Source organism: Sparus aurata, chromosome 19 (genome assembly GCF_900880675.1).
Source record: "Sparus aurata chromosome 19, fSpaAur1.1, whole genome shotgun sequence".
Lineage (NCBI taxonomy): Eukaryota > Metazoa > Chordata > Actinopteri > Spariformes > Sparidae > Sparus > Sparus aurata.
This window is the reverse complement of record NC_044205.1, coordinates 13262305-13285692: the sequence shown is the minus strand read 5'-3', so window position 1 is coordinate 13285692 and position 23388 is coordinate 13262305. Positions and strand designations below refer to the sequence as shown.

The 23388-nt window shown below is 42.7% G+C and overlaps 1 protein-coding gene across 5 annotated transcripts in view; it reads right to left on the bottom strand.

The window, feature by feature from the left end:
• Positions 1-20507, bottom strand: part of phldb2b (pleckstrin homology-like domain, family B, member 2b) — a 43709-nt gene extending 23202 nt beyond the window's left edge. For all 5 annotated transcript variants that reach the window (XM_030398544.1, XM_030398546.1, XM_030398545.1 and 2 more), the window contains exons 1-6: positions 20270-20507; positions 11206-11262; positions 10911-11034; positions 8945-9043; positions 8249-8332; positions 237-356 (exon numbers count right to left, since the gene is read on the bottom strand). In XM_030398544.1, coding sequence (XP_030254404.1) covers positions 237-356; positions 8249-8332; positions 8945-9043; positions 10911-11034; positions 11206-11262; positions 20270-20302 — 517 coding nt within the window. In that variant the 5' untranslated portion in view covers positions 20303-20507. The remainder of the gene's footprint in view (positions 1-236; positions 357-8248; positions 8333-8944; positions 9044-10910; positions 11035-11205; positions 11263-20269) is intronic.
• Positions 20508-23388: the final 2881 nt, after the last annotated feature.

Below are 23388 nucleotides of genomic sequence, written 5' to 3'. Positions count from 1 at the left end.
CAAAAAAGGGGTTCAAGTTTCAGAATGTGTGACCTATAAGTGGACTTGACATCCTATACAATGTGCCTGAGCCAGCACAAATCAAATTTATTCTGACGGTAATGCAGTTACAATTTCAAGCCGTTTCAAGCACACCATCGCCAAAATGTAATCACTGTTCAAATGCTGAAAACACCACATTAAATTTAAGCATTTTCAAGGATTCCCAGCCCCCACACCAACCCCTTTGTGTGTACCTGTGTTGTAGGCCAAAGCGGACACGGGGCTCTTTTGAGGAAGCATGCTCTTCATTCTGCTGGCCTCCTCGGGATGGTTAAACCGGAAGAAATAGGACTTACCCAGACACAGGGAATAACCTGGAGAGAAAACACACATAGAATTAGAGATGAAACTGATATGTATAGCAGCAGAGGGTAGAATGTAGCACGAGGAGAGTAGTGCAGACTTACTCATGAATCAAAAAATAATTGTAAGAAGTAATCCTTGGCATTTGTGTGAGTGCAGCACAAACATCAGAAAAAAACTAGCCCATGGTGGCATACATGTTAGGAATAGATCATACACTATTGTGCGAAGAAGCAGTCCTAAGTACAGCTTCATATTAGTGTAAGCCTGGGATATTTATTCACAGCCAGACACACACTTGCACAAGCTCATGCACAGCTAGGCCACAGTGTTTGCTCTGGCCATCAATTAGGCTGAGAGGGCCAGGTATTAAACAAGATGTCAGGGTCACAACCCCTGTAATACACACAGCCAGCCACAGCTGTCCAAATACCTCAGAAGGGAAGAGAGAGAGAGACAGCAGTGCTTCTGCTGACACACACACACTCGGGACATGTGATGCAGGAAAAGAAATGAAAACACCACACTGATGCACATTTTGAGAACCGGATGGAAAACTAGGAGAGCCCCTGTAATTTCTCTAAAGTGCCATGTCTTTGCTCTCTCCATCCCTTCGACCTCTATCAGGTAGAAGGTTCAGATAAGCATTACAGTTAGCCCCCCACAATGTTAGCGTGTGTGTAAAAGGCTAAAAAAGCACCTCTGTAATAGCTCTATTACAGCTCCATCAGATTCCTTGGACCTGAAGTCAGACACAACCACTGAGGCAAGAGGGGGGATAGCGAGAGGGCGAATGGAAAAAGACTGAATGGAAAAATGTCACAACTGTTTTTCTTTCTTTTCCCTTCTCACTAATTCGCATCTCTCTTTTGCCCTTTTCTTACTCAATCTTCACCTAAAGTCCAGTTTCACAAACATCTCCACTTAAACATCGCTCTAATGGCCAAATTGGAGATTACGGTTGATTCTAAAGAGGTGTCATACCTGTCTAGACATTGCCTTTGAGCGAGAGCAGAGGTTTTTTGTGCCTTCAAAGCTGTAATTTCTCAGCACGGGGGGGGGGGGGGGGGGGGGGGGATCGGAGTGAGGCTGTGAGGTGGAGTGAACACCACACACATGAAAACAGTGTAAGAAATGTTTAGTCTACACAGCTGGACTCTGAACTTCTCAAATATATACTCATGTAAACACTATCTTGCAGGTTTCGGCGCAAACTGTGAAGTCGTGGCATCAAGACAGAGAGATCAAAAGTTATGTGTAAAAGGAGAGAAATACACAAACACACACACACACACACACACACACACACACACACACACACACACGTCAAAATAAAGGCAAGCATGAGCCAGATCTAATAATATGTGTTCCTCATTGCCAGACATGAGTAATGTGTGTGTACGTCTTCAAAAGGTTGTGCATACTGTATCTCTGTGTGGAGGGACACGTCTTGTAACAGTGTCTGTCTAATGACTCACACCAACACTCAGTATTTAGCACAACAGCAAACACAAAGGCATGCACACACACACACACACACACACACACACGCACACACACACACACACACACACACACACACACACACACACTTTGCAAGCAGCAGTCAGCTCTTGTAAAAATCTAATTTCCTACCCTCAATAGCCTCACCATGTGCCACCTTTAAAGTGGAGGGTAAAGTGTGTCGGCCTGATTTGTTCACAGCGCCCGCCCCCTCCCCTCTTTCTAATTTCCTCTCAGGGTTCCTCATGCAGCTAACAAATAACTACGAGCTAATCCTCTCCTCCCTTCCATCTTCACCGTAAACAAACACACGCACAGTGTGTGCACTTGTGACAGAGAAACGCCTTTTTTAACAGAAAGGATGCGAAAAAGGAAACAAAGATTGAGAAATTAAGAAACGGTGTTTTAAGAGATACAATCTGGTGATTTAACTTCCTCTGGCTCAGTTATTACAGTTCTAAAGGAAAGGAAGGACTAACCTCTCCCTGACCCTTACTCCGTAAATCCATCTGTGATACAAATACAAGGGAACAGACAGCATCCTCCACATCCCATCAGAAATGTCTAATCTTAACTGCTTACACACAGACTAAATTTAAGTCTGCTGTCCTAAATACTTGCACACAAACACATGCCCACTCCCCACACTCCATCAACAACAAAAAACATTTAATTTCATTCACGTGTTTACCAGCAAATTGAGTTTGCCTCCCATGTCGAAGTGCTACCCCCCACCCCCCCGCAACACACACGCACACACTCATATGGACAGACCCTATCCAACAACAACAAAGCGGGAAATTAGTCTGTATATACATTTATAGGATAATTTAAAGTTTGCCATCTACAAAGTCAGACCTCAGAGCCTTTGAGGACACAGATGTACGAGCCTGTATCACGTCTGGAGCCAATTTCTGTTCCCATGTAGATCTGAGCGATCCAAACTACACTCTTACCACAATGTTATGGAAGAGGAAACTCAAAACTGTTTCTTTATTTGGTTAGCATAAGTGGAGGAATTGCCAAATTGAGAGCGTTAGGTTAGAATGAAAAATCAACCAATTACATGGATCCCATGTCGATGAAACACACTTATCTGCTAAGTAGTCAGGTTTCGAGAAGTAATCACAATCCAGAACAGTCAGGAAAAAGATTCCCCATTTTGTCTTCATCAACATGTCTTAATTAATTAACTGGTTGCCTTCAATTTGTTGCTTTGATCCCTTAAAAATGCTAAGTACTGGTAGCTGAATTTACTCATTCATGAAAATATGCATACACACACATGTCCCAGTGGGAGTGTAAATTGGCCTCAAAAACCACAAATTACCCTCGCTGGGGCACAAGGGTCCAGCAGTCACATCATAAAAAAACAGACTGGTCCTTCTCAAGGGAGTCGGTGCAGATTGTCTCAGTCACTCACACACACACACTTTCTCTCTATATCATACACACAGGAACAAACACACACACATTCAGATTAGAGATGCAGTGTTTCCTCTGTAGTCGATTTGTAGCAGCAGTGGCAGGGTGTAATTTTTGGGTATTTGTTCCGGGTCCATGTCTGTTCAAGTGCTAAAAGTGATTGCAGGAATACTGTTTATATTTAGTGATTTGATCATGTTTAAAACATTTAAATATATATTTTCCGATTTCAGCCTGCTGCAGTTGTAATGTCCTCACTGTATCGGTCCACCACTCTTGAATGGATATAGAGGAAACAGTGGGATGCACAATATTGGATTTTTTTCAGCCGATACAGATTACAGATAATAACTTGCTTCTCATGGCCTGCACCATTAAGATAACCAATAACTTCACAATTCTGTTCCTAACTTGTAGTTTAAGCACACGTAAGGCTAAGATGTAGTGAGCAAAGAAAGATAACATTCCACAGCTCTATGAAGATCTGTTCAGAACCTTTGCAGAACATGCATCGCCTGTTGCTCTTGCTCTTCTTCTCTTCTGTGCTTACTCACAAATCATATACCGACTAAAGGTAACGGGTGCACCGCCACCTACTGTATCCGGGTGTATAGATGCAGCACTTGTGGAACTTCTGTTTTGTGCTCGAAGCTAGTCGTAAATTTATGTAAGCGAACTCCATTTCTAAAATAACATTAGCTATTGCTGCCCTCTGTTAGCAAGACATGGAGACGAGGCACTCGAGAACTTGCATTAAGTCACATGACATCACTGTCGCAGAACTTCTGAAAAAATCCACAATTCACCAGCATTAAACAACATAAACAAATCGTCTACAGGCTTGCACAGGCAACAGAGAGAAGGTCTCATGTTTCACTTCACTTCACCATCCACGCATATATGGCCAATAAAAAAAGTGATTAACATATGTAAGACAAATTGTAAAGGTTGTTACAGAGAGCCCCCTCGAGTCAGTAAAGCAACTTGGCTTTGTATTATTGTCTCCATTTATGAGCTATGATTTCCCAATTCAATAAATAACTTATAAAATTCCTATAATTTATCAGCCCAATATACATCATGCCTCAGTAATCCATATGCAAAATCTGGCTCCAGACCAGAAGCTTAGTCAGTAGATATCTTCTATATCCTCTATCCTCTATGAATCAAACCTCATCCACAAAGCATCATTACATCAACCCCCACCCCACTTCTCTCAAGTGAAGGTTTGCGAGCGTGGGGACTAACCGGGACAACAATGGGCAAACACTATTAACAAGCTCTAATCTACCTGGAAGAAAGGAAAGAAAGCTTAAAACAAACACTATATAAACTGATCACAAAGGACATAGGTCTTACTTCTCTCGTTTATAGTGTCAGATTTTTTCTGAGCCCAAATGTGCTGGGGGCAAGCAGAAGAGAGGCTTGTGAACACAATAACATCCAGGACAATGAAGCAGGTTTTGTGGCCAGGTGTCAGGTATCCTGCCCCCTGTGCCTGTCCTCACAGCCATGGGCTACTTCTTTTTGTCTCGCGCAATCACACCAGTCTGTGAACTTGACAGGAAAATGTATGACCCTAAGGCATGCACACCAGGGTTATTTACATCTAAAAAGGTGCAGGCAATATGCTAAAACAAACAGGCTGTGCTGGAAGGCCTTCACCATTTGGCTGCATGTAAGAATGTAACTTTCACCACTCAGTGGCTTGAACTGCACTGAGAGGCAGCACTGATTTCACATCTGCTCTCCTGCTGACACCAAGTCATGTGGAGCTTCAGTTTTCTACTATTTAAAAAAACAAACAAAGCAAAGAGGCTAAGTCAGTTCAGTGATATCTGCCCAGTGCATTAGTATTCTTGACTGATCTATAGTGACAGATGGCACTTCATTAGTATTTCTGGTTGACACCATTGCCACCGATCAGAGGGGTTTGAGGATTTAAAAGGAAACTCAATTTCAGCTGATGATCATATGCTGTTTATGTTTTTAAAAAGGGGGGGAAAGCCCTATCTGCTCATCTAAATGTCAGATACGACAAAGCTTCAAATACCGGGAGGCAGATATATCGATTGATGGCGGTAACTACCAAATCCAAGATTGGGAACGTTGGCCAACCTGTTCAGAGAGCATGTGACCTACGGTGTGTTCATAAAACACACAAGAGAGGAGAGGAGCACCGGTTTAGAGGTGAATCGGCCATCACTAGCATCAGAGAGAAGAGGGAGAGAAAGAAAGAAAGAGAGACCGGAGGGAGTTCACCAAACACACTCATCACTCTTATATGTCATAGAGTTACACACTGCCAGTGCGAGGAGGTTAAATACAACGCCAATGTTACATGTGTCAGAAGAGCCAGCTTAGTAAAAAACAAAACAAAACAAATCCGTTACAAACCTTTTGAACCCCATTCAGCGAGCACTTATCACGACTTCACCTTCTTCTTCTTAACGTCTGACAAATTATCATGACAAGAACTCGGGCTACAAAAGTCACCTAAAACCAAAAATGTAAAAAATACTATTATCTATCTAGCTACACTTCTGCCAGCGTCTGTGTTGTTGTTTTCCTTCCTCCTCCTCAGTGGGAAGCCTCCTCTCCCGTCTTCACTCCGTGTGGAAGAAAGTTGCCTGAATTACCATCCACAAGTCTGAGTGCCGGACTGTACCAACTGCCGATAAAAAGGGGCGAAAAAGGGGCAACATTTACGACGGCGAACGATTTGAATACTGTTAAGAAACATTATGCCGCTACTTACGGCTTACAGCTAATAAAAGTACTGAAAACAGAAAAACACACGTGCAACTAATCAAAAAACAAATGTACACTAACCGCGCTGAACCCTATCACCCCTATCTGCAGATGGTAGGTTCAAAGTCTATTAGACAGTGAGGTATTTGGTAGACGCCCCCTAAGCTTTTCTTTGTCTACCTACCTATTTTCCTTCTCTTTTCTTTGAAATGTTGTGGACCGGTGAAACCCCAACCCAGTAGGAATACAGGGGCTGAATTGAAAACCTGGTGAAACTGGTGATTTCATTATATTAAAATGGCATCCTAATTCATTTAGGAAGCATTTAAATTGACGTCTGAGACAAAACAAAAATAGAAAAGGGGAGGGAAGGGGATTTGAGGTATGCCAGACAGACTGGCTTGCTGAAGACAACATAGAAGACTTTGGAAAGGAGATATATCAATGTAAAGCAAATAAGAAAAAAAAAATCTGTGATACTTTGAACCCTCAGTTTAAATCAGGGGCAGTCTGTCTGGCTGCTTCTTTCAGATGCTTTGTCATCTGCACACACTTCCAACGCACCATGAACCCTCTCACAGCTACTTTGTCTTTTTATCATGTTTGCTGAGGTGTAGGTGAAGAGAAAGAGAGAGGGAGAGTGCTTGTAGTGGCTGTGTTTTGTTTGGCAGCAGGATTTGCATTTGCCTCAGACTGGTGAGAACGCCGGGACATGGAGTTTTACACGCAGACTCCATTTAAATGAGAACTGAAGAGCAGAGTTAGACGTTGTCCCATTAGTTGTTCTTTGTAAGAGGAAGAATGAATGAGAAAGCCTGCAGTCCCCGTACTGCTGGTTTTCTCATCGCTCTCGTTGCCACACAATGATTTATACTGTCATCGTCGCTGTTATTGCGCTGTATGAACATATTACTATTCAACAAGTGACTTCCATCTGTTCTGGTGAGCAAACAGTGATGCTGATGTGATTCCAGGTCAGGCTCAAAAGTCCCAAATACAGAACAGACCACTTCCTAAACATAGCTAATCATCTCCAGGCTGCCTTATAGTGTGTGTGCGTGTGTGTGTGTGTGTGTGTGTGGTTAGACTAACTCAACCCAGAGCATCCGAGGCCAGTGGATATTCTTGAAAGATGTTCACTCTCTCTCCCTTTCTCTCCATAATTTTCCAAACCATGCCCTTTTGACTTTTTTTTAACCCCTTTTTGTCTTTCACTCCTTTTTCTCCACCCCTGCTGTTCCACAATGTCCCGACCTCGTGTGTGTAGACACAACCAAGCGCGGTCAATATTTGAATCAGCCAGGCACAGCTGGAAGATAAATAGGCCTGTCAATATTTAACTCAAAATGGCCAGGCCACACAGGGCTCAATGAAAGGGAGAAAAGCGTAAAACACAGAGAAAGTTGGAGCCACGGAGAAGAAAAAGCCGCTGCAGTGCAAGTTCAGCGAAAGAAGGAGGAAGGAGCACCGAGTGGAAATTGTTACATAAGTCAAAAACAGAGAAACTGGGAGAGCTCTGCAACTGCAAAGGGGAATTTGGGAGAAGGGAGAAGGGAAGAGAGGAGGCACAGGCAGGAGATAAACAGATCAAGGTACTGGCAGACAGAGAGCAGACAGGCACGTGGAAAGGGGTGGACAGGAAGATAACAAAGGAAAGACAGTTTGGGAGGCTACTCTGTATCTGACTTTAACAGAATTCCATGAGTAGTGTATCCTCTGCAGTTGCTGGAAGCTGTGACTCACTTGCAACTCGCTGTTCCAAACCACTACGAATTAAACCGAACCAGAGCACTACATCACTGAAAACACATACATAAACATGTGGAAGTGCTCATACACACACACACACACACACACACAAACACACACAGACACACATAGACCTGTACACACACACAAACATACTGCGCACCCTGTTGTTTCTATGGAAAACGTCAGCACAATGTTAACGGTACCCATATGACTCATACACACACTGAAAGGAATGCAAGTTAACCAAACCACAAACTAACCACTCTCTGTCTCTCTCTCTCTTTCACACGCACACACACACACACACACACACACACACAAACACACACAAACACACACACACTTGAGTTATGAAATTCTGAAAATATGCTCACTCCATGCAATTAAGTCAACTTTCATTCCACTTCTTTTATTGACCAGTAGGTGGCAATGTATCAAAGCTTGTGTGGGAGAGAGTTTGTGTGCATCTTACCCTGTGTGAGTGGTGTGGGCACAGTGACCTGCACTCCATCCAGACTGCAGAGGTGATCACATGGGTCCAGGGTCACCACCCCTCCTGTGCCGGAGGTAATGATGACAAAGTATGGGATCAGTATACCCTTACAGTTTGCTATATCATCACTTAAAGGAAAAGAATCTCCCTATTCAAAGAACTAATTAACTACAAAATAGATTTTAATCACAACATGCACATAAAGCCCTGCTATTTCCGTCATCACTACAAGGCTCTGGTCTGGATGCTCAGCGCAGTAATTACATGTGCTGAATCACACAGGAACAAAAACAACCTCAAGAGCATAATCAATCACTCAGCTTCTCTCGGTCTCTTCAAAGATCGTTTCTATCGTTCACACAATACACTGACAGTGCACCGGAAGATTTCCAGCTTAATAGACCGGTTCTATATTGATCTCTAAACTTTGTTTTGATTGAAACAACTGAAAGATCAGTACGGAAATTCTAACTGATTCTGTTGGCATGATGTTATAATAATACTCTCAAACGAAAACAAAAGACTTATTACTTATTACAATCTCGCAGATCCATGCTAACTAAGGTTAAAAGCCTTGTTGATTAAAGCAAGACTTCAATGCTAAAAAGATAACTGTTAATTCAGAAGCTTCCCAATATTAGGTATTCATTGTGTAGAAAGTGAACTGACATCAACCTTCATTGAAGATGAGACAGTGCTCTGCCTCGATGCCAGGCCCCTGGATGGTGATATCTTGTGGAATAGGAGCATCTTCTCGGCCTATGCGGGTCACCCCTGTAATGTAAAGCAATACATGTGTGATCATCATTAAAAAGGAAAGCGCAGTAAATACATTCAACTAAACACTGACCCACATGTCACTCTGGAAACTTGATTAAACTGTCTGTTTGAACCATATGTGTGGTCTGTGATCCACACTTTAAAGGGCAACTCGAGTATTATGAATTCTAACTGGTCTTTCTTCTTCAGTAGACACATTGTGAAGAAAAACAGACCCTCAGTTCTGCTGAAATGGCTTGTACACATTGTTGGCATTCCTCACGGAAAGACACACCAAGCTGGAGGATTGTGAAAGTGCGTGGAAATGTGTTACGGGCTATGCAAAGAAGAGTAATAAGTACAACTATAACAGGCATCTGGGCTGCTCTGAATAAAATCCATCCATCGGCCCAAATGCTTACCTCTCAGTTTAATGCCATCCACACTGTGTTATTCTGTAAAACATGGTGTTCATAAGTGGTTAAAATCACTCGTGTCCCTGAAGGAGAAACTAACCAGTTTGTCTGTAATTTGTTATACTGGCTAGAGCCTAATTTAAAAAGCAAATAAATCCATCCAGTTAAAGGGCACTACATTTGTTTCACTGCACTGTTCTCATGGCTGAGAGGAGGCAAAACAAAAAAGTGTCTGTCTTTCTGCATAATGAGAGCTCTGTGATCCACACAGGACATGTTAACTCTACAAGTGTGTGCGAGAGTCGCCAGTGTTTTTTCCGCGAAGGACAGATACCCACCAACTTTCACCGCTTTTAATCTAATGTCAGTCCGTTTGTATTAGTATTCCATCTACTATCTGCAGGCTATTGAATTTCAATCAGTTGTACAAGCATGTCTAACTTTATCGTGTTGTAAATCTTTCTATCTTCGCTATCATGTGTTTGGCCTACTAAGTGGAATAATAATCAAGCTATGGCGCCTGTGGTTTGCTGATCTGATGAATGTATGTGTGTGTGCATGTGTGCGTGTGTGTGTGTGAGAGAGAGTGACTGAGGGAGAAGGACACCTGTGGGTGGCTGATGATAGAGAAACTATAAATAATAACTATAAATACACGGCCAATATGTCACCATAATCATTCTGCGTGTGTCCGGACACATTCAGTGCATCATTTATGCCAATGTATTGCTGGATGCAATTTGTTGAGTGAAAAAACATCTTGAACTGATTTGAAAACTGCTTCTCCAAGGAATAGTGTCGTTTTCAGCTTTATTTTAATGGAATTGGTGCTTTCTGTCTGTTGTAGTAGACAGTATCACGAGACCGTGCTTTGTGAGTCGTCATTGCTGTTTTAAAGCTGTTTGTGTTGGCGCGGAGTTGTCCTCATTATTTGTAGGGTTAACTTTGCAGTCAGTCCGTGCATTAGCCAATAAGTGGAATACGTTCAACCCGCGACGACAATAAAAATAAATAACCAACAATTTTGGATGTAATGACTTGTATGAATATGTTTTCAGTCCGAAGGAGTCCTGTGGGAGGAAGTAATGCTGGCTCCTTGTCTTGACTCTATTGCGACCAAGCCTAGAGTATCACTTTCCCCTATCACGCTCCCCCACCTCTCCAGTAACCATGGAAATGAAGCCATGGGTGGGAGGGTGGAGAAGTAGAGCGGGGACAGGCGGGGTAAACAAAGCAATCGGGGAGGGATGGGGAAGGGAGGGAGGAGACTGCAAAGGTCTGCTTTCAACACAGGTGACAGTTTTACATGACCTGAGAGAAATTACATCCTTGATCCTGGGCGTTGGGAAGGGAGGGGAAGATGAATAGTGACTGTATGACCTGGTAATCCTAACCCATGGAATACCTGTGTGTGTGTGTGTGTGTGTGTGTGTGTGTGTGTGTGTGTGTGTGTGTGTGTGTGTTACCTTCTTTCAATGGCAGCAGGGTGATTGCCACACTCAGCCTCCCGCTGCCCAGGCTCACCAGATGTGGCGTGGCAGTCTGGACCTTCAGCCCCTTCCCTGTGTCAATCAGGTCCAGAGGCGGAGACTGCAAGCATCGGTCAGAGTTGAAAGGTCATTTTCACACACAGTCTATTTTATATCAGTCTATTATTCATTGTGGTAAATCTAGAAAAAGCTGAACCTTAAATGTTGAATTGTTTCGGATTCATATGGCCAACTACCTTTGAATAAAGACTTTTGAAATAAGACCTCTCACCTTGGGTTCAATTGGAGACATCTGATCTGACTCTGGTTGGAAAATCATCTCAGAGTCCTGCAGTTAAGATAGAGAGAAGGGAAATGCACCTCAGAACACACATATAATAATATACTTTAAATGAATTGATTTTATTTCATGTTCTATTTTTTTGTCCTTATTTAATAAAAGCTAAACATGTAAAAAAAAAAAAACAGACTAATGACCTTGCCAGGTACACACATATTCTGTATTCTTTACATGTATCGATACATCTATACAAAGACAACGCCTCATATGTATAGCTACACTCAAATACAAATCCACATAAACACCAAATAACACATGCAAAGAAAAAAAAGATCAACGGTGCATTGCATGCCCAGCTGCTGCCACATGAGAGGAACTCTCCGTGTGAAAGTGTTCCAAGGGGAAAATACCACTTGGGAGGAAAAAGTACACGCGCGCGCACGCACGCATGCACACACACACACACACACACACACACACACACACACAAAAAAGCTGGTTTGCAGTGGGAGGAACTGGTAGGAATGTTCCATGAAAACAGAGTTCCCACGACTTGTTGGTAATGAACGCACTGCCTGGTGCTTTGAAAGTGTGTGTGCGTGTGTGTTTTTCAGCAGAGCCAAATGACAGCAGTTGACAGCGGTTAACATCAGTTGCTTGATATGCATGGGGGGGGGGGGGGGGTTTACCCCGGGAGTTTTTTCCTCACTCAAATCGAGTGTCTAAGAACAGAGGATGCTGTAAACTGTAGAGATTGTAAAGCCCAATGAGGCAGTGTGATGGTGATTATGGGCTCGGAAAAAATAGATTGACTTAACTCGATTTGTATGTCCAACACTTTGGTCCAGAGTAAGATACTATCTTGACATCAGTTCCAGATTACCCCGAAATGAGATATTCATGGTACCCAGATGATGGTTCCTATTATTTTGATAGCCCCTCTGACCTCTCATCTAGTGCAACCATAGGGCCAAATCTCATCGACAGCAGTTAATGAAGTTCACTGAGTTCATTCATGCTTCCCAGAGGATGTGCCCTTTCCACTTTGGAGACTTCATCAGCGCTCCTCTTGTGCCATTGGTCAAATGTCAAAGATGTGTCATAATGTCAAAAGTAAACTGTGGAAATACAACTTTCGGCCTCTAGGGGTCACTAGTGAGGATTTAGTGAGATGACCATACACTTTTTAAAACATGGATGTATACTTTGTGAAATTACCTAAGGGTTTCTGAAGAGCCATTGTTATGATCAATGGGGCATCTCCGTCAGCTGTCATACCTCTACATCCTGTCAGTTCCTGGCTCAGCTTACTCACGGCTCATGGAAAAATGGGCAAAGGGGTGGAACATGGGTTGAGCTGAATTGAGCCGAATGACCGCTGGTTGTTGATAGTTAGCGCGATAGCTCGCAGTAAAATGTCCAACGTCACTGCTGAAATAAACATGTTTATAGCCTAGACATGTTTATTTCAGCTGTAAAGTTGGACATTTTGATATGGGGGTCTATGGGAATTGACTCGCTTTTAGAGCTGGCCTCAAGTGGCCATTAGAGGAACTGCAGCTTTTGGCACTCCATTTTTCAGACCCAGAAGTTGCAGCTTGGTGATGAATCATCTTCCTAGTTGACAGTGGAGTCCAAGATAGAGATAAAAAAAATCAAGTCTAAATGTTTGAAGGGCGGGAATAAGCAGAAAGCAATGAGAAACTACAAGATAACAGGCGGTGAAATCAAAACTGCTTTAAAGATCCCTGTGTGTTTGAGTAAACACACTCAGATCCAGTGCCAAGGACAACCCCTGCAGTACCCTACAATTCAATACAGGAAAAACAGTCTCGCTTGTATTTACGTGTGCACACACACATTCAAAGGCACAAACACATGTACACACACCCAGCTGGATGAGTGAATGCTTCTCACTAAAGCAGAGATGATTACAGTATTTGGGAAACCACCTCAACCACATTTCCTTTTCCACATTCTGTCATCTCCTTCCTCTCTTCCTCCTCTCTCTTCTTGTTATACCCCCCTTCTTCAATGTTATCCTGTTATAATCCTGTAATCATGATCCACCTCACACAGTTTTTTACCACAAAGATCGTATTTGTTTTTTCAATACTTTTCCCTTCCTTCCTCTACAGAGCTCACTTGTGCTTCTTCAACTGTTTTCCAGCTCTCCAACCTCATTGTCTTCTCTTCTTCCCTCTCCTCCTCCTGTCTTTCCTTCATTTCTCCTTTCCCATCCTTCAGCCTCTTCAATCTCACTCTCCTCTATTTTCATTTCTTCCTCAAGTCACCAGCAGAGGAAGCGCAAATCAAAGCCAGCCCACTTCCCTAATACCATTTCCTCGAATTCAGCGCCAACTTCCTCTATGAGGTCACTTCCTTTGCTGCTTTAACACCCTTACTGCCTTTAAACACACACACTCTCTCTGTGTCTCTCACACACACATACACACACTTGCTATTCTTTGCAATTCAGTCACCCCTGTAACCCCTATGAACACACAAACATCCACAAATAAAGTCACGCATCAGCTCTTTTTGTTATCACATGAAGATATGAGGCCCCACATTCCACTGATTTTTTTCAACACTAGTGTAGACAAAGCAAACACACAGTGTATGATGACAACATCAGATGGACAAATGCAAAGGTGCTCCAGGGCCCAGAGGAAAAAAGGAGGTCAAAGTCTAATTTCAGAGCTGAGAAGGATTGTTTTGAGTTTAATCACAAGACTATTCTCTTTCTCACCCCGCTATGTCCTTTCCCACCTCCTTGGCTCTCCCTTCCACCATACAAAAATGTAGTTTCTTTTTTATTTCCCCCATTGTTCCTTCTCATTGTCTCTTTCTGTGGCCCATTCTTTCTCCATAGCCCCCCCTTCTTCTTCTTCTTTCAGCAGGTGAGCTCCAGTCTGAGCAGGCCAAGACAGGTCTTTGGCCTTGTTGTGCTCCAGTTTAAGCAGAGCAGTGAGCTGTGTCAACCCCCCATCTAGATTTTCAGATTTCAGCTCTGGTATCCTGAGGGGTCTACACAATCGCCAATCATCAAAACTGATGTTATCAGGGCCACAGTGGACTAAAGTGCTGAAGTATGAGATTACTGGATGGTCTTGGTAGGTTTGCGGGTTTAGAGAACGTTTAGAGACACGTGCTACTATTTTCCTAGCCTTCATGGCTGCTCTTTTCAATATCTTGATATTTATAGAGGATGGAATGTCTGTGTTTGATATGAAAGGGCTCCCTTGTTGTGGCGAACCCACAGAGAATTATCACTTAACTCTGCGATACACCTCAGCTCCAGGGAGGCTTTTTGCATCTTTCAGCTCACTGACATCAGGCAGAGCCACATAGTTTTAAAGGAGTTGGTGGAGACCAAAACTAAGCTAAAAGAGAGTGAATACTAAACTTATATTCATCAGGTGGCCAGATACAGGACTCCACATGAATACTCATAATGCTCTGCATTATGTGTAAATAGTTAACATGTGCTAACATGCTCACAATAGCAACTGTATAAGGTAATAACATAGCATCTTAAAATTTTATTTGAAGTTTGTGGCATTGCCGAATCCAGTAAAGCAGGTCTTGAATGGCATATCCCTGACAACTGTGGATTTGAATCAGGCAGATTATTCATCTGGCATCCAATAATAGCATTTTAGCATGCTAAAATGAACAGAGACTATATATATTAAATTTAAAAAGAAGAGAAGAGGAAGAATTCAATTCAATAAAAACATTTTTTTACAATAATGCTATTGATTGCTCAACATAGTCTACACAGAGGTGTTATCATGGAGGACATTATCATACTGCAAAAACCTGATCCATTTCTTTATAGAAGATGTCACACAATTCAATCCTAAATTCTACTTGAACTAAACAGTGTGTCATCTTTTAAGCCAGGTTGTTGTTTTGTATTTTTCAGGTCTCGTGGTGTACAGTGTGTTTGTGGCATAACATTCATTTAACAGGACGTCACTTTTCCATTGCAGACAGTGGAGTTTGATGTGTGAATATTATGTAATGTGTAATTATTATGAGGTTCTGCTGTTAACCCACAAAGAGCCATGACTGAACTGTCGCTGAACAATAAATCTAAACACAAAAATAGACAAAACTCTTCACTTCTGTGACAGGGCAGTCTGGGAAATATACAGTAGGTTGTCAAAATGAGGCAGACTACGGGAGAGAGGGGAAGTACACTTCGGCATTTCATCACAAACTAACTCCTGAAATGGAATGATATGAAAGAGTGGGACAATTTTCAGAGGTATTTATTTTTCCCTTTTATGGGAAAGTTGACCAATGGAAAGATAACCCTCATGGGCAGGCCTGTAACATTGATTCTAAATCTGTTGCCCTAAACCTGTTGTCCTAAGCCCTTTAAATAATTAAAGATTAGCTGAAATAATGTCATAAAAACACAAGAGGACACAATAAAAAGAAATGCACAGGCACTACAATCTCTCTTTGATCCCATCTGTAGAACAGCTGAGTCCCCCCCAAAAGTTTTCACTACATCTGGAGCTGCAGAGAAGGAGAGAGGAACATGAGGGAGAAAGAGCGATGGAAGATGGAGAGAGGACTCATAAAACCAGAGGGACATGTCCTGCGTTCGTTCTCTGACTTTTTGATGTCATCCTTTTGTTTTCTTGATCCTCGCCTTTCATCCCTCTGTCGAGTCCCTTCTCCTTTTTGTATTTCCTCTACATCTGTTTTGTCTTTCTCTCTGTTCCAATTACCCTCTACATTATTGTTTCTGTCTGTTTCTGCTGCAGTCTGCATTCTCAAAGCCATATGTCCAATGGCTTTGAATGCAGCTGGTTTGGAACAGGTTTTGTTGGTGCTAGCTGGGATGGTTATGTCACTTGCATATGTCCATTTTGATGCAACAAAACCTGGATTAAATCTTCAATATGGCAGTTTTTCAAATTAACATCCAGAATCCTCTCATTTGCATGCTTGAGATATTCTTTAAGATATTGTAATTTAAGATAACATGTGACAGACATTATCAGGATTGTCCTTTTTTACTTGTAACGCAGATATTTAATACTGGCCATCTGCTTCTTCAGTGCATGTGGCTGCTTTATTGAAATATCTTACACTGGCCTTAGGCTAGAGAACGTTTCCAGGCTTGCAGCTCCTCAAAATGATATGAACTGTCTTATATACCAACTAATGTAGATAACGGTGGGGAAAATGATGCACCCTGGCAGTAGACTTGATACAGAAGTAAAAGTAGTTTCATGCAAAAAAGACACTTTTGCAAATACAGCTGAGCACCACATAAGTTCCTGGTGCCCGGGTGTGTGCAAATGTACTGGCCCGGTCCATTTCTTTGGACAGTGATAGGCTGGAATTGCTTTGTTCGAATGTGTTTTTATTTCCGGTTCCAGTTGCATACATTTCCATCTATATGCATCTCCTAATGAAACCATTTCCATACTGGTTTGGGAAGTGTTGACGATGTTTTGTTTGTGGCAGTGTACAAAACATGTGCTTGTAGAGGATTCATTAATTCATATTCACTGAAATAATGCGCGTGCATTTGACATTTTTGCAAACCATGGATACATTCAAACATGCACCATATCAACAATTCTACCATACGTGTCTTATTGCATGTATACGGGCTGACTGTCATGTCATGAGGTGGGCTGGATGGCGGTGGTGTTGCTGGTGTCGGCTGCCAAGCCAGAAAGTTTGAGGTGGTGTTTCAACATTTGTAAGCGTGAAGCAACTGGGTATTTATGACGGAGCCAGGTGACCCCCCCCAGCCAATTACTTTTTGAGCCCAAATCGAACCAGACCGTCAGCACAGCAATGTTGCAACATAAGATTCAAAACTGAACCCAAAGAAATGTAAAGTTACAGCATAAAGTAACTGACTGAAGAAATCTATCCGTCTTTGCCTCGCTGTTCTCCTCTCTTCATCGTTACCTCTCTCTTTCCCCATCCCTCTGTCTCTCACTAACATCCCCTCCCCTTACATTCCAGCATCACCCTCTCCTCCTCCCACCTGACAAAGCCAGCATTGTATCCCAGATGCTGTTTAATATGGAGTCCCTCTCTCTGTGTCCCTCTTATAGAGCAATTCATATGGCTAAATCTTCCTCCCTTCGCTTCACCACGCTGTGTCCAATAAAGTCTCCAACAGAGCTTTAAACGAGTTTAATACAAGCTTTAAGGATGCACACACACCACAGGCGTCACCATTTCATGCAGTGCTATGCTTTTGGACATACAGCTCTTCTCTGTCACTGGTCTACATGAGAAACCCGGGTGTATGTGCGTCTTGTGTGTGTGTGTGTGTGTTTTGGTGAAAACTCTGCAAGCTGATTAACACAGCTTGACCTTGAAAACCTTCACTCAAAACACAGCAAACATCCACCGGCATTGTTCTCCAACTCCAACTCCTCTCACACTCCTGTTCTCGTTTTTCTTTTCCTTTTATTTTTTCATTTACCGAAATGCAAGATCCTCACAGGAAAGAAAGTCTATTGTTATTGCAGCTGACTCAAAGTTGGAGGAAATCTAAGTTGAATTTCTATCTAGGGTGTGTGTGTCTTTTCGGGAAAAGCCCAGATTACCTTCACCGCCAGATGCAGGGGATCAACTGATGTTTGGGTTTCTGAGGGGCCGGATATGACAGAGAGACGAGGAGGGACGGTGAATTGTTCGAGGGACATAAAACCCACATCAGAAAGCATAGCTCACAGGGGTTAACTGAGCTGTGGCTGCTGGGTAGACAAGAAAAGAGGAAGGCAGAGAGATGGGCTTTGAGATAACAAGAGAGACCAACGGAGCGTGTGGGGGGAAACGGGAGACAAAAGAAAAGGAAATGGATAAAAACGCAGACTAAAGAATCCAGAGATGAAGTAAAAGAGATTAATGGTGGAAAAAAAAAAAAAGTTCCCCACCACTGGCCTCAAAACATAATGTGATCCTATACTGCACCAGTGACAGAGCCTGCCTTCTTTTTACCTTTTTCAGCTGACATATACCTAGTGAACACATAAACAGTACGCACTCTGGAAGGAATGCAGATATGGATATCTCGACAACTAAGTAGAAATAAAATAAACTTCTGCACAGAGAAAAAAAAACACTCTTATCTAAATCTATGTGTGTGCTCACATACAGCGTATCATACTGTTTTCGTTCTGGTATGAGTCTAGCAGCTGATAACAGTTTTCATGTCCTCGTGACAGAACAGTTGCATCCTCCTGGTTTCCACATCATGACCCGGGCCAAGTTGACAGGCGGAATGGTTTTAACGTCAGCTTAGCTTTCTGATGGAGGTATTGCTGTCGCGAAACCAGTAAAATGTCCGATGTTGCCGCTTGGCCAGGTTTCTTCAACTTGTTCGTCACTGGCTGCATTAGTGGGGAAGCGACATGTTGCGCTTCAGTTAAATCATAGGAATGATTATGCGGATTCCAATTCTGAGTCATGGAATAATTTAGGTGCACCGGCTGGACCTTCATTGGCAGACTGATCCACTTATACCACAGATATTCTCTAAATTTGTGTCAAATGAGGGATGAAGCTTGTTCTTATTTACACACCTACATACAAAATCCTACCACAAATATTCAACCAACACAATCCTCTGACTGGTCTTCAAATAGGTCGTATAACATCGCTGTGGTGCTCGCTGCTGACTACACTGGTGCACCAGAGCGCCAAAAGCTCAAAACTGTTGTCATAACTGATTACTGGAGAATAATTATGTCAAGATAAGTCCTTGATTTAGTAAATATTCCCGAAATATATTCGAGTTAACTTAATTCAATCATTCGTTTTATCTCAGTTAACAATGACATGCCTCACTGCCTCTACTAAAGGACGCAAAACAAAGATTTCTTTCACAACGCTGTGAAGAAATCTGGGTTCTCTAAAGCTTTGTGAATTCATTGTCAGTTTGGCTCCTTTACTTTATTTGACTTGCTGCCATCTTGAAAAACCTTGCCCGACATTGTGACGTTGATGGTGTTAAGACACTGCGGCCCTTTGTACACACAGAAGCTATAATCTGGATTTCGTTATTTACTTGGAAGCATTGATTGGGTCAGAGGTGGAAGAGGTATTCAGATCCTTCACTAAAAGTAGCTGTACCGGACTGTAAAAGCAGATTTTTACATTGGTATCCTGTTTTTTGGATACATATTACTGGTGCATAAGGTTGCAAGCTACAGCTAACAAAGTAACAGGTAGTGTTATCTACAGCAGTGCATCATTTTCTATAAGATCACCATCAGTTTGTTGTGTGTGCCGACCTGTGAGAACCATGTGTCTCTAAAAAGTCAACTTCTAATTGAAAAACAATTGAAAAACGACCCGCTTTCATGCATTTCCCAGCTAATCCAAGTTTTGTTTGAAGTAGTTTGTTCACTGTAGGATCATTTTCTCAGCCCGTAATGGAACTGTAACCATTCAGTTCATTATCAACTATTCAATTGTTTACATGACCAAATTTAGAGATACCACAGCTTTCATTGAGCGGTATGACACAAAGTGATCTGAGTAAATCAGTGAAGCTGTCAGACAAGTGTAGCCGAGTAAAAAAAGAACAATAGTTCTACTAGTTAATACTCTCTGAACTGTGGTGGAGTAGAAGTACAAAGTTTCTTTAAATGGAAATACTCGAGTAAAGTACAAGTACCTGGAATGTGCAATGCTTGGGTCAAATGGGCAACGTCATGATAAACAGGATAAAGTGATATCACTTAATAACAAATATAGAAATGTATGTTACTTACAGTATAATACACCTATACTGAGCAGGGGGCTTTGGATGGGTGGCTCAGAAACAAACACAACAGTTTGTGTTTCATTCAGTGAGAAAGAAAACCCTGGAATTAAAGTCGGATCAGATTGAGCTTATCGTTAAACAGCTCACTTAAGAAACAAACACGGCAAAGAACAGCCTGAGCCGCGGATTAAACACCGCTCGAGACGCCAAGCAAACGTCCCTGACCGAGCAGCACGTAAAGAAATAGGGAAAGCTGTCCGTGAGCCGAATACAAGACAGAAAGGTGCTCACCATTAGTGAAGCGGGACAGGCCACTTCTGTCATCGTGCAGGAGACAGGAGACGCGGTTACGATCCTACAGATCCCGGAAATCTTCTGTCACTTCTCCCCTGTGCGGCATGTGGTCGCCCGGGTATAAGACTTATAACCCTCTGACACATTCACACACACACAAACACACACAGACGCAAAGAAAAGCCGGCGGCCTCAGCCAATCGCGACTTGCGGAGGAATGTGGCAACAGCTGGAAGTGGAGCTGGAGACTGGATGAGGGGAGGGAGGCTCTTTCTCTCTCTCTCTCTCTCTCTCTCTCTCTCTCTCTCTCTCTCACACTCACTCACTCACACACGCTCTCAAACACACACACACACACACACACACACAGGGCCTAATGCGCAGGTGTGAACAGACCACCCCACACTTGACCCCTCATTCTAAACCGGCTCAGAGAGAGCCTTTAGGGTGGCAAAGAGAAGGAGAAAATGGGAGAGGGGGACAAAAAAAAAAGAGAGAAAGAGAGCATTCTTTCAGGCCCACTTGGCAGCAGTGATAAGACACCAGATAAGAGGCATGTTCAGCTAATGATATTACAACAGGAATGCAGACAAGTCTCCATTCACAGGACGCGACCCAGTCCTGACTCTGTAGGTTTTGAATTAATGGGGAGAGAGACAAACTGGGAAAAGTTACGTAATGCAGCAGGACTGGGACTAAGTCATGAAGTCTGAAATTAAGCATTTAGCTTCTGTTGTGAGAAAACAAGAAACGCTGTGATGCTGTTCAAAGGATATGGTGGTTAAAAGATAAGCTCGCCCAAAAAATTTAAATTAAGTCAGTATGTGCCCATCACCACCGTCATGCCGATGGAAAGTCGGGTGAAGGTACGTCCTCCACAAAACATTTCTGGGGCTTCACAGCAAAACAGCGCTGCAGCATTCTCCCAAACAACTGACGCAGATGGGGACTGCAAGCAAAAAACCACATTTGAATAAAAACATGATTTGGTCGATATAGCTCACTGAGCAATCCAAGTTTCAGTCAGCGACGAGATCCAAAACTGATTTGAAAAGAACCTAGTCACTACATTTTTTTAAGGTAATGGTGTTAGCATGCGCTATGTCCGAAGAAATAAAGGGTGTCAGTTTTGTCTTTTCAAATCAATTTGGGAACTCAGGGCTTCCAGAGACTTGGATTAGATCGTGCGATGCTGTTTTGCTGAGAAGCTCCACAAATGTTTTGTGGGCAAAAACTAAAACTTCAGAAGACTTCTTGAGCATGGGGGTGAGTAGATGCTGAGTGCATTCTCATTTTTGTATGACCTTATTCTTTGATGGCAGGAGAGTGCTTGCCAGTGCCTGCACAAACATGTACAAATGTCACTGTTAGAGCCACACTTTAAAAGTACCCTGGGATTATGATGATGATTGATCAATGAGCAGTTTAACTCACAGCCAACAGTTGTTTTGTAGTAAACAGGATCTGATGAAAACTCTACCTAGTCGAGAAAGGATATGCTCCAACAGAGTAACAACCTAAACAACCTACACATAAAAACACAGCTATTTACCAGGATGGCAAATTATAACTTAATTCCATCATGCATAGCCTTTATATTTCTACGGGATGAGCTATTTATGTAATTATATCCTACAGCCTACCTCAGAGCCCCAGGGGCAACTTGACAGACCCAGCATGAACACACCAAATTGCCCACGAGAATGTGAAGTTGACTAGTTATACAGGAAAACAAATCAAGATTTGGACACTGTTTCTGTGCTTCCGTCATAAAAACATACTGCACTACTTATATAAACCTAAGATAACTTATCCTTAAAAATGTTGCTCCTTCTAATGCTGTACGTGTAGAACTGTGGGTATTTGTACAACGTGCTGAGCTGCTCCTCGCATGAGTTATGTGCATCGTCTGAAAAATCTCAGCTACATGCGTGTACGGTCATGCATCAGTCTGAAGACATCGCGAAGGCACGAGTGGATGGCAGCGGTTTCTGCATCGGTGGGTTATTTCATTTGGCAGAGGTTCATGCATTCTACAAAGCTCATAGCAGAGGTTGCACAAAACAACAACACACATTGTGCAGAACTATCAAAACAGCCTTACTATGCATAGCTTTGTTTAGGCTATGCACACTGAAGAGTAATGCACGATGACTGGCTGGAAAACGATATATGACACTTGAAAACGGTCCTCTTGTGAGGACTGAGGTCAAGGAGGGTTTCTGTGCCCACGCTCATAAAAGCACATGCGAACACATGCATATCCATGGCAGCAGGGTTATCTTATCTCTCAGGCACCGCAAAGATCTCCTTGTGGATAAACAGGAAGAGAGCTTGTGCACTTTCTCCACCGCTCCTCAGCTCTCCGCTTCACCCGCTATGTGTGGTTATCTACCAGCCGAGCTAGTCAGTGAAGGTTTTGAAGCGGGACTCTTTGACGCGCTTAAAGATCACAAACCCAGCTGTCTATATTTTGTTATCATAAGGATAAACATTCAAGCTTGGCAGGAATGGAAAATGAGATGACATGCGTTAGAGGCCAGACCCATGACGGAATAAGCTGAGTGAATGCCGTCCATTATGATACATTTGTTTTTATCATTACTGTCAAACCAATGTAACCAACAGGTCCTTATCTGGGGGCTTTCTGGTTGTTTTAGGTCTTGACTCGACATTTACAGATGCATCACTGGAGCCAAAAGCCTTCAGAAGAAAACCGCTAAATGTTATCGGGATAATTTCCCCTGAAAATGATCTGGCCGTTCCCTTTAACCTCCTTTCTTGTCAAACGTTTCCAGGAGCTATAAAGCAATTATGTCGCCATGGGTTGCTTGCTAGCATGAGAGCACTGCTAAGCTCTCCCAGTGACATCATCCCAGGGCCCGTGGGGGTTTTTTTTGAGCGTGTTTGACAGCATTCCCCGGGTGAATTCCGCAACTCCCATGTGATCCCAGGAGGCTGAGCGGGAACTCTGGGGCTGTCTGGAGAGGGATCCCACCCGGTGTAAGGAGAGATTCTCTGGCATGAAAGACAAACCCTGCATCTTACTTTTTCTAATTGGTTTCTAATAGCCTAATTTTTTACGGGTTTAATGTAATCTTTCCAGACTACTTCAG